The sequence below is a fragment of the Desmodus rotundus genome, chromosome 8, assembly GCF_022682495.2.
Source record: "Desmodus rotundus isolate HL8 chromosome 8, HLdesRot8A.1, whole genome shotgun sequence".
NCBI lineage: Eukaryota > Metazoa > Chordata > Mammalia > Chiroptera > Phyllostomidae > Desmodus > Desmodus rotundus.
Genome location: NC_071394.1, coordinates 90176310 through 90188930, shown reverse-complemented (window position 1 = coordinate 90188930; position 12621 = coordinate 90176310). Strand labels below are relative to the sequence as shown.

Genomic DNA, 12621 nt, shown 5'->3' with positions numbered 1-12621 from the left:
AACCTTTCCACAAGCTTCCAAAACATATTCATAATTAAATATAAGTTAAAAAGCGAAGCTCTTTCACAATTAGTCAAGTAACACAGACAAAAATCTAGTGATAAACAAGGAAAAACTGGTGAAAATACAATGAACACTACCTGTGTACACTGGCCTAAAAATTGAAACAAAGATACACTTCTAAGATTAAAGACTATATACTTAAACTAACAATGAATGTATTTGCTTAAATTAACAGCCTACTAATATATCAAACCTAAAGTTTTCTTTCTCCTGTAATTTAGTTTAGGGAAAATAATCACACTAAAAGCAAAGTTCTTAACTGTATCAACACTTGGTGCTACACATTAAAATGTCCTATTAAAGACTAAAAATACAAGGTCTTCATGGTTCATTCCTGTTTTCACTCAATGTTTCTTAAAGGATGAAAAATAAATGTTAAAATTAACGATCAAAAGCAACTGTATTTGAATCAACATTCTGAAAGTCTAAATACACTCCCAAAAGATTTTCTGAACATTCTGTGCTAAATTCCCAATATATGAGGGGGGACCCAAAAAAACCTAGAATTATATTCTGGAGGGCAGGCCCATCCAGGCTTCTCCTGCTAGGTCAGTGTTCTGGGAACCCATCTGTAGCAGTGTACCTACCAGCTGGTGTTGTTGTGAGAGGCTGCTTTTGGCTTCAGTGAAATTTTTTTTGAAGACTCTTTAAAAGTTTTTGCCCATTTCCTGATGAGTGATTTACGAACACACCTGCCAATACCACCTGAGAGTTCAGCAGGTTTTTTACCAAAAATGGCAAGACTCCCATGCCCCACCCTCTCTATTCACCCAATCTCATCCCAAGGGAAATTTTTTTGTTTCCCCCGGATGAAAAAAATTCTCAGAGGGAAATGTTTTGCCAATGTGGAATAGGTGAAACAAAAAAATGGCAGGAACAGTAAAAGGCATTAAAATTGATGAGTTCAAAAACTGTTTTGAGCAGTGGAGAAAAACACCTCGATAGGTGTACTGCATCAAATGGAGAGTGTATGAGGGCTGTCTGGAAAAAGCCCAGCCATTATTAATACAACGAGAACAGTGTGCACGACATCGCTGTAACCCGGCATCCAAGGAGAGTGGACCGGAGTGTGCATGAGCGAACAATGACGACGTCACTGTACTAGTCAGTGGTGGCAGCAGACGCTGTTGAGAGAGCATGTGTACTGTGTGGCCGTCACATTCAAAATCACTGAGCGAGTAGAGCAACAAATCTCCATCAAATTTTGCATTGAGCTTGAACATTCCTCCAGAAACTATTTAGATCAGGGTGTCAAACTCATTTTCATCAGGGGCCACATAAGCCTCATGGTTGCCTTCAAAGGACCAAATGTAATTTTAGGACTGTATAAACGTAACTATTCCCTAACAGTTAAGGGAGAGCTCAGCACTGCCTCCAGGGAGAAACAAGGTGCCGGGCCAGACAAAACAAGGTGGAGGGACAGATTCGGCCTGCAAGCCTCATGTTTGCCACCTGTGATTTAGATGATTCAGAAGGCCACAGCTATGGGCAACTGGTGATTGGTAGCTTCATCACAACGACGCATCTGCTCATGCATTATGTCTTGTGCAGAGACTTCATGGGTGATGTTTTGGCAAAACATCAAATCACCCAGGTGACGCTGCCACTCTATAGCCCAGATTTAGCATTCTGCAACTTCTGGCTTTTCCTAAAACTTTCAAAAAGTTTTCAAAAAACTCTCAAAAATCCCCTTTTGAAAAGAGAGATTTCAAATCCCCTTTCAAAAAGGGAGATTTCAGACTATGAATGAGATTCAGGGAAATATGACAGGGCAGCTGATGACAATTGGGAGAACTGTGTGAAGTCCCAAGGTGCCTACTTTGTCCTACAAGGGACTGAAGCGTCATTGTCCAATGTACAATTTTCTTGTATCTTGTATCTTCTTCCATAAATATCTCTATTTTTCATTTATATGGCTGGATACCTTCTGGACAGACCTCGTATTATTAATTCAAGAAATTTCTACCAACAACTGTTCATTACAGGACTATAAAACTATGAGGGAACTGCAAAGCAATGAAATAGTCATTTTACATAGTGCATTATATTACACAGATTGCTTTTTTATATTTATGAGGTTTAAAAATGCGGGGACTAAATCAATATTTAACTAAAAAGTGGATTAAAAACAAACCTTGTCTGGCATAAAGATATACATATACATGAAAGGAACAGAACTGAATCCAGAAATAAACCCATACCAGTTCAATGGGGAAAGAATAGTCTTTTCAACATAAGATGTAAGGACAAACAAACATCCCCTGTAAAAGAATAAATGTGAACTCATACTGTGTGTTTCAAAAATTAATTAAAATTTCACTGAAGACCTAAATGTAAAAGCTAAAACTATAAAATTTTTAGAAGTTCATCTTCGCCATCTTGGATGAGGTAATGGTTTCTATTTTTTTTAAATCCCAGACCAACTTAATTTTTTTCCTCAATATTATTTTGTAATAGTTTCAGATGTACAGCATAGTGGTTAGACAATCATATACTTCACAAAGTATTCCCCCCAGTATTTCCAGGCACCATACATAGTTATTACAACATTGGTAATGATTTCTTCATAGGACACTAAAAACACAAATAACCAAAGAAAGAAAAAGAAAAACTGAAGTTACCAAAATTAAAAATGTGTCAAAGGACTCTATCATAAAAGTGAAAAGAAAATCCATCCATACAATGGAAGAAAATATTTGTATATCATATATCGGTAACTAGTCCAGACTATCTAAAAAATTCTAACAACTCAATAACAAAAACATAGGTAACCCAATTTAAAAAGGGCTAAGGATCTGAGTAGACATTTTTTCAAAGATATACGAATGGCACATGAAAAGATGTCCATATCACCAATCATTAGGGAAATGCTAATCAAACCCACAATGAGACACTACTTCATACCCATGAGGATAGCTATAATAAATAAAACAAAAATGGAAAACAAGAGTTAGTGAGGATGTGGAGAAATTACACTTCTACATTGCTAATGGGAATGTAAAATGGTGCAGCTGCTTTGGAAAACAGTTGTTCCTCCTACAGTTACCATGTAGCTCAACAATTCCATTTAAGTATGTAACCATGAAAAAATGAAAATATATCCCCATAAAATATTATACACGAATGTTCATAGCAGCATTATTTATAATAGCCAAAAAGTAGAAATGACCCAAATCTCTAGCAACTGATGGATGGGTAAATATACATGGCATATACATATAATAGAATATTATTCAACAATGAAAAGAATGAAGTACTTACACATGCTACAACGTGTAAACCTTGAAAACATTATGCTAAGTAAAACAAGACAGTCACAAAGGACCACATACTATGATTTATATGCAATGTCCATCCATTTATATGCAATGTCCAGAATCAGAAAATTTTCAGTGACAAAAGTAGATTGGTGGCTGTCTAGGGCTGAGGAGTTTGAGGGGAAATGAAGATTGACCACTAACTCATTGTGGTGATGGCTGCACAACTCTGTGAATACACTAAAAGCCATTAAATTGTATTCTTTGGCTGAAATGTACGATATATGAATTTTATCTCAATAAAGTTATTATATAAAAATTAAGGTATCTACTCTTATCAATGAAAACAACAATAATAAAGAAACTAACCTTGAATACTTGAGAACCAGGCTCATTATAAGTTTTGGCATTTTTTGCTAGGAGATCTATATCTTTGGCCATTGCATGAATACTCTTGTAGCTTCCATTCTATAGTAAACAAAATACATAAATTCCTCTTATTGAAAGTTAGGCAATATGACATTTAAAAAGAAAGAAACCGTCATATTTTTAAATTGTCACCATGTTCCAAGACTTTATTGGAAAGTACATACGAACAACATGTAAAGTCATTTTCTCTTTTATAATCTATTAATATTGTCCATTTACGAACAAATTTTTGAGGTAAAAAGCAAAGCCAGAACTAAATTATTTTCATGAACACAACTTACAACTTTTAAAAAAATCAAATAAGGTAAAAGTTGTCTTACTTCGCAAACAGAGTATCTACTCTGGTGCCAAGCACTGTTCTAAGTGCTTCATTAACATTAATTCATTAAGGCGGACTTAATAGTGTGAAATAAAACTCCTCTAATTTTATGGACCACTTCAAATAAAATAAAAAGTCAGTCTACAACAGAAGTTATTGTTTTGTGAGTACCCACATCTTAAAGCTTATTTAATACAAAATAAACCAGGAGACTCATAATTGCCTCAATTTACAAAGGAAAGGAAGGAGGAAGACACTCTAGTCAAAAGGTGCACATGAGCCCTGGCTAGTGTGGCTCAGTGGATTGAGCACCAGCCTGTGAACCAAGAGATGGCTGGTTTGATTCCCAGTCAGGGCACATGTGTGGTTTGCAGGCTGGGTCTCTGGGTGGAGCTGTGTGAGAGGCAACCAATCGATGTATGTTTCTCTCTCACATTGATGTTTCTCTCTCTCTCCCTCCCTCCCCCCTCTCTAAAAATAAAATCTGGAAAAAACAATAAAAAGGTACATTTGAGGAGACAGAAATGAGCAGACATGTTCTAGAAAGACTAAGAAAACCAAATACAGGAAAATGGAGGGTTGGAGGGCAGGGAAAGGTAGAATCATGAGCACAGGCTGCATAGGTAGGATAGGAAAAATGAGGCAGAGTCCAGAAAGCAAGGAAAAACAGAAGAGCTGGTTATTTGCCATGTAGGACCCAACATCTGAGCATCCTTTTTATTTAGAGGAAATCCCAGTACAGGTAGTAGGGAAGGACCTACCTTCCACAAAAAGGGTAGAAGTGAGCACATGGTAGCTTTGCCAGCAGCCTGGAAGCCAGGGCAAGGGGAAATAATTCATGCTTGAATTATTTCTGGATATAAGAATCTGGAGGGACTAAAGATAACAGCAAGGGAATGGCAGGAATGTATTCCTAACTCCTGGAAGAGAGTAGAGTCTAGAAGTGGAGCAGCGGGTGTCCGGGGCCCACAGTGGCAAATGACAGTAGTAACAGCAATGACGCCACAAAGAGACTGTATATGACCTTAGCTGTGCACAATGGCCCTGAGTTCTATTTCCCATAGCTCTCCCACCTTCCTTCTCAATGATTCCATGAGCTATCTAATACTCTTTTCAAGGACTCCCTTTCTGTTTAAATTAGTCAGAGTTGGTTGGTTATAGGTGAACTGGTACAAGGAGCTGTGAGTTGCATCAGCAGGCATTAGAAAACCATTGACAAAAAAAGATAGCTAATGACAAGTCTCTGGGTAGTGGAATAACAGGAAGAAACCTAGGATCAGGAAGCAATATGTGGAAAGGACTAGACAGCCTCATCAGAGAGGGAGGAAAGACTACTATAATAATTATTCAGGCATAAGAAGCCAAGGACCTTGATTAGGGTGATGGTGAAAGGAGCTGCCTCTGTAGGGCTTTCGAAAGGGAAAAAGGACAAGATAAGGTGAGAGGTCACAGAGAGAAGAGTGGGGTTGAGGTAGAGGTATTTAAAGATTCAATTTGATTTTCAGTATTATGAAAACATCTTCCCCTAAGATAGATGTCAGGAATGCCAGAGATTTAGGTTTGGGAGACTAAGTCACTCCTAGTAGCACTTACTGAGTTGCCTGAAAAAAAAACAGGTGATACAATTTACAATAGCCAAGTACTGGAAGCAACCGAAGTGCCCATCAGCAAACGAGTGGATCCAAAAACTATGGTATATTTACACAATGGAATTCTATGCAGCAGAGAGAAAGAAGGAGCTTATACCCTTTGCAACAGCATGGATGAAACTGGAGAGCATTATGCTAAGTGAAATAAGCCAGGAAGTGAGGGACAAATACCATATGATCTCACCTTTAACTGGAACATAAGCAATAGAAGGAAAAAGCAAACAAAATATAACCAGAGTCATTGAAGTTAAGAACAATCTAACAATAGCCAGGGGGGAGTGGGGAGGGGACAGTGAGGAGACCGGGATTACAGGAACTACTATAAAGGACACATGGACAAAACCAAGGGGGAGGGTGGAGAGGGGGGAGGGAGGTAGGGTGGAGGGATGGGGAGAAAAGGCATACAACTGTAATTGAATAACAATAAAAAAAAAAAAAGGTGATACATTAGGGAATCTGTATTGTAACAATCAGTGTAAATGTTTCTATGATTCCAGTAGTCAGTATTTCCTAGTCTCTTAGAATTTAAAGCCAAGGAAGTTTCTCCCCCCCGGCAAATCACTGTGCTTTCAGGCTCAAGTCTTTATAAGAGACTATAACATAATATTTTCTTCTTTGCTTTATCTACTAGGAGCCCCGAATACTCCTTTCCCCAGGAGGATCTGTCACTCACATTGACCAAGGCCACAAGTGCTCTGGGAATGCTTCACATACCTTATCACCAACTTCTACAACTTTGTGAAGCAGTAATACTACACTCAATGTACAGCAGAGGAAGCAGGCAGGTCGCCAAACCAAACTGACATAGCTAATAAGAAGCAGAGCTAGGATAATAGCCCATTCCAGACCAAACTCTAAAAACTTGATTTTTGGTATAATTTAGCTCATTCTTCCTATACCTTCCTTAACCTCTTACATTCAAAATTTAACTCTCATTCATTTTCACTTGCTCAATTACTATTTACTGAGTATCTGCTCTGTGGAGAGGAGGTAACAGTGTAGGGGCTGAGAGCGTAGACTCTGGAGCCAGACTGCCTGAATTCAAATCCTAACTCTTCTCATTACTAGCTGATGACTCAGGCAAGTGACTTACCATCTCTGTGCTTCAGTTTTCTCATCTCTGAAATGGGAATAACAGTATCTACCTCATGGAGTTGTAAGAATTAATTAACTAATATATATAAAGCACATAAAACAGAGCAGGCACCTAGCAGGTCCAGGTGCCTGTTACTGCTGGAGATAACAGGTAGCGGCACTCAAAGAAAGTCTCTGACCTACCCAATACTTTTAACAATCTGTTGTAGGTAGTTTTTATTCTGAGATATCCTAAAACTATTTGGAAGCAGACAAAAATAAGCAACAAAGCCTTTACTGCCAATGCACTTTTCACAATTAAAAATGTCCACGATCAATGTTTTTTAACAATTGTCCTAATAGAGCAAGATATAATATGCCGATGAAAAGTTTACTTTCCTCCCTACAGAAAAGCATGCAAAAGGAATGCTATGCTGCTGCCTCCAAATCTATAATCAGTAACTCCACTCTTATTTGTTTACATTATGTTAATGTAATAACCCTTTACAGAGACATCTGTTCCTCTGTTTTCTAAAAGCCCTTAGGAAAGGCTACAGGCCAATCTATCCTAAACCACTACAATCACATACGGTCATCTTCATACCTGTATCCTCTGGGCAATGGTCTTGAGATCTATAGGTTCCTTAATTATTGCATAATAGTCTGGATATTGCTGAAAGACAAAAAAAAAAAGCTAATGAGAAAACAAGGAAGCACACTGATATCGACAATCTTAATCAATTAAGCAGCTTTGTGGGATTCAAAACTAAAGACACAGCTGTACAGCATATTGTTTGTTACATTTAAAGCAGAAAGAATTTGAGTTTAACTAGCTTCATGAACTACCCAACAGCATGTTGTAGGAGTTTAATTAGTATCGATTAGGTAATTATCATTATACAACTAATACAGCACCACTTTATGTTTTAAAAATTCTAAATTCACAGATCACAAATTAAAGGTCCTGAGATATCTATGCCTAGAAATGAAGTAGAGGATTATTTTTGAAGGGTTTATTAGAAGTTCTCTTAATTTTGCAATCTAATACTATTATATCTTCTTTCATATAAAATTCTTAGGGACCTATTAGAAGTTATGTTGCAAGATTTGTTAATTTCATGTTTAACTTAACGATTACAAATTTTAAATGAAACTGTTTAAGAAGCAAAGCAAACTTGTTTTCTTATAAAATATTAGCTTATCACAATATTTAAAGTTATACATGTCAGAGGAACGTCCTTGAAGTGTTTCACGAAAGCTAAAGTGCATGCATTTCCCTCAGCCTTTCCTACAGGTTTTATTCCTTGGAAGACATAATTGAAGTTGGCCAGAAAAGCTGGTCTCCTCAGGTGGGAGAGGTGTCAGAGGAAGTCAGATTGCACTCTCTAGGCTCTTCCTACCTGTTCAAATCATGGAGCCCAAACGACGACAAAAAAGCAGAAGAGCACAGTTTTCACTCAATTAGGCTGAAGGGATGATCTCAGTGATGCTTCAACTTATCTGATCCCTCAGCTTACCCCTCTATTTTCTTAACCTTACTATTCCTTTCTTTGCTTGGATCAAAGCCCTTTCCTGTCCACTCTCTTCAAATTCTACTTCTGAGAAACAGTGTAGAAGACAAATTATGGCACAGCTGCCCAAGCTAGATACAATGTAATCCAAGATTCTGGCTTCAAAATTCCCAACCCACCTTTCACGCTTGGGAGGGCTTTATAAAGGAAAGGTAAAAACTGCCCTCCCCTCCTTGTTGTCTTTCAAATTGTTACACCCTGAGGGACCACCGGGAACCTGCTTTCCCCAACCATCTGCTGCTGCATGATGTCCCAGAAAGCTTTCCCAGAATGGGGCAACCAGGTATTATTGGGCTGGCCAAGAAGTTCACTTGTTTTTTTCTGTAAAATGGCTCTAGTAGGGCATAGTTGTCTTTAACTTCATTTGAAACTATTTTGTTAGATTGCATTGTGATAGCTGTCATATCAACACGCATGTTAAAAAAACTCATCAAGATCAGTGAATTTTTGTGTAGCCATTTTAATATTGAAGGTGGAAGAAAACAACATTTTCAGCATATTATGCTTTATTATTTAAAGAAAGGTAAAAATGCAACTGAAACACAAAAAAGATTTGTGCAGTGTATGGAGAATGTGCTGTCACTGACTGACTGTGTCAAAGTGGTCTGCGAAGTTTCATGCTGGGGATTTCTCACTGGATGATGCTCCATGGTCGGGTAGAACAGCTGAAGTTGAGAGCGATCAAACTGTGACATTAACTGAGAACAATCAGTGTTATACCACACAGGAGACAGCCAACATGCTCAAAATATCCAAATCAATGACGTTACTGGTGAAAATGAAAAAATGTCTTTTATTTTATGGAAAAAACTAAACGGATATTTTGGCCAACCCAGTACTATGTTTATTGCTCCAAATCACCGTTGGTGGCTTGACTAATACTCATTCCCTCCTGAGGAGTAAGAATAAACCTCGAATAAAGATTATACTCATTTCTCACAATTTTTTTATTATAGTAAAATATACATAAGATTTACCATTTAATCATTCAGTGGCATTAAGTACATTCACATTATGGTGCAATCATCACCATCATCCATCTCCAAAACTTTTTCATCTTCCCAAACTGAACATCCACACCCATTAAATAATAACTCTCCACTTTCCCCCTCCTGCCAGACTCTGGAAATTGCAGTTCTACTTCCCGTCTCTATGAATTTGACTACCCTAAACACCTCCTCTAAGAGGAATCATACAATATTTGTCCTTTTGTGTCTGCCTTATTTCACTTACCACAATGCATTTAGGGTTCTTTCTTATTTTAGTACATATCAGAATTTCATTTAAAACTTTAGAAGTCCAAATAATACTCTATTGTGTGTATATACCACATTTTATTTATCCAGTCATCTGTTGAGGGACACTTGGGCTTCTTCCACATTTTACCTATAGTGAATAATACTGCTATGAACCAGGTGTTCAAATACCTCTTTGAAACCCTGCTTTCACTTCTTTTGGGTATATACCCCAAGCGGAAATACTGGCTCATATGGTAATTCTGTGTTTTAATTCTTTTTGAAGAATCACCTTACAGTTTTCCTCTTTTCTTGAAATTTTAAACTTATGTCCAATACAATTATTATATTTTTCTAATCAGATCCACACTTAGGACAGTAGTGGTTACATATGGTTTGTAGCTAATGTCCTAACTGTCCTATAACTACTCAAGACATACCTTTATAACAAGTCTTGTTGATGACTAGTGGGGAAAACTGTATGCCACTTGTCAGTCAACAAGCGCTTCTTGCACATTTATGGCATGCTGGTTTCCAACTACATGGCAGGGACACCAAAGAAAATAGGCATTGTCCTTGCCTTTAAGAAATTCAGGGCCTGGGGAAGGAGGTGGATACAAAAGTAAATGATCACAATGGATGTAAGCGCTATAGTGGAGTACTTTTAAAAGTGGGAATTTTTTAATTCCACAGGCTCATATGTTAATAACCTCTTGGGTGTGAAGCCACAAGGGACCGTAACACTCTTAAAGGGTCTTACCTGTCTAGAAAAACTCTTCCTCTTTGGGGTAGAAATGTACCTACTAGGTCTCTCTCTCTTCTCCATCACTAGACAATCAAAGAGAACTAAGAGAGGAAGACTTCATTTATCTTTTTCTCATTCTGTCTCCTGAGCAAAGATATGTTTCTAGTCTTTTATAAATAAAAGGTTTAATTTAGGTGTTTATTTTGTTTAGAAATACCCATCTTAGAAACAACCCAAAAGTCCATCAACAGATGAATGGATAAACAAAATGTGGTTTAAAAAAACCTGTATATACAATGTACATTTAATGGAGTATTATTCAGCCTTAAAAAGGAAGGAAATTCTGACACATGCTACTACATGGAGGGACCCTGGAAACATTACACTAAGTGAAATGAGCCAGGCACAAATGGATAAATATTGTACGATTCCTCTTATATCAGGTATTTAGTCAAATTCATAGAGAGAAAAAAGAACATTGGTTGCAGGGGTTGGGAGGAATGGGGAAATAGTTATATTTTAGTGGGTACAGAGTTACGGTTTAAGACGGTGAAGAGTTCTGAAGATGGATGGTGGTAATGGCTGCACAATAATATGAAGGTACCTAATACCACTGAACTGTACACTTAAAATGGTTAAATGGTAATATTACGTTATGTATATTTCTTGACAATAAAAAAAAAACAGACAAAAAGAATTACCAATCCAAAAACAAAAACTTAAAAACTTTTCAAAACCTGTAACCAAGTTCTGGCCAAGTAAAATGACAGAACACATCCCGTGTGCATGCTGCTGAGACCACGTGGAGGATCTCTCGACTACCTCCAAAGCCTCCTGTTAAGTGTACCGTATTTACTAAGAATAAAATTTTTGAAGTACTTAAAAAAACAAACACACACCACACTAATTTATCTGTCTTTAATTGTATCACTTACCACTTTAGAAGGCAGTTTCTGAAAAAGTTCGCTAATGAGATGTCCTGATGGATTTGTGGCTACAACTATGGCTTCGAGAAGCTGCTCCAGGATCTCCTTCAAGTAACTTGGAGAAGACTGGGAAGAGGGAATTGGGAGCAAGAAGAGAGGGGAGTAATAAATACTTTTGTGAGAGAAATCCAAAAATAAATGCTGATATTAAATAGTTTCTAAAATTTGAAAGCCAACTCAAAAGAGCAACTTCTAAACAGTACTTATTTTAAGTACAAGTATTACGAATACCACAGAAATGCTCTGATGCTGAATGTGGTGACTGTACTAGCAGAATGGCATATATGAAACTAATGAAGCTCCTTATATAATTTCAGTAATTAAATCCTTGGGCCAGGTCCTTTTAGTAAACTCTAATCCATGGTAAACATTGTAACAGTGAAGGTCAAGTGCCATATGTATAACTGATTAGAAATGCATACCTTTTTAGAGTCTGAGCAACCGAGACAGAAAAACATGCCCCATGATACCCGGTCATTTCTACGTATGTTGTTCATATCTGCTAAGGTCTTTGTTTTCTGGTAGAATAACTACATATGTAAAGTGGGAATAACATACTTTTCACCATAGGGTGCTCTGCCAGATCTAACAACAGAATTCAAGTTGTATCAAAACTGAATGGAGATTAAGTCGACTGATGCACATCACTCTCGCTCTCCAGATGACTGCCTTTTTCTTTCCTACCTTAGTCACTGTTTCCCATGGGAAAGTATATACCCCAAAGAGAAGCTGGCCAGTTTCTGCAGTGAGCAATGTGGTGACTCAGTCAAGGTTTATATTAAACAGTACTTCAAGTCCAAACCATGTTTTGTGCATATAAAATAAAGGTTAAGGTATTAAATCATAAAAGCATAACTATTTTTGTCCTAATTCAACAGAAGTTCTTTTTATTTAGTATAGTCTCAATAGTAAGGACCAACATTTATTCCACAGAGAGGGCTTTAACAAATCTCTTAGGCCTACCCAGTGTCTGGCAAAAAAAGGACACATAGTAAATATTTAACATGTAAAACATGTGATGCACATGTAAAACATGTGATGTAGTTGAGAGTCCTCAACGACATAAGCTAGAGAACCAACATAACACAGATGAAGGCAGACTAAAATAGTCATGTTTCAGTCATTTACTTCCTGGCTAAACACAGTACCACAGAGTTAGCTTCAAAAAGAGGGGAGGTATATTCTAGAGCCAAAATACCTCTCCTCCCAGTCGCACCAGTTACTTTGTGCTGCAGGTGACAAAGGGAGCAGGGTATATAAATGAGCTCATATAATCTATTCCCACAACTGGAA

At 37.4% G+C, this 12621-nt stretch overlaps 1 protein-coding gene across 44 annotated transcripts in view; it reads right to left on the bottom strand.

Moving 5' to 3' along the window:
• The window catches only part of PBRM1 (polybromo 1), a 121058-nt gene that overhangs the window by 81007 nt on the left and 27430 nt on the right, over nucleotides 1-12621 (bottom strand). For all 44 annotated transcript variants that reach the window (XM_053929292.1, XM_053929290.1, XM_053929309.1 and 41 more), the window contains 3 exons: nucleotides 11278-11394; nucleotides 7396-7464; nucleotides 3690-3788 (listed from right to left, as the gene is read on the bottom strand). In XM_053929292.1, coding sequence (XP_053785267.1) covers nucleotides 3690-3788; nucleotides 7396-7464; nucleotides 11278-11394 — 285 coding nt within the window. The remainder of the gene's footprint in view (nucleotides 1-3689; nucleotides 3789-7395; nucleotides 7465-11277; nucleotides 11395-12621) is intronic.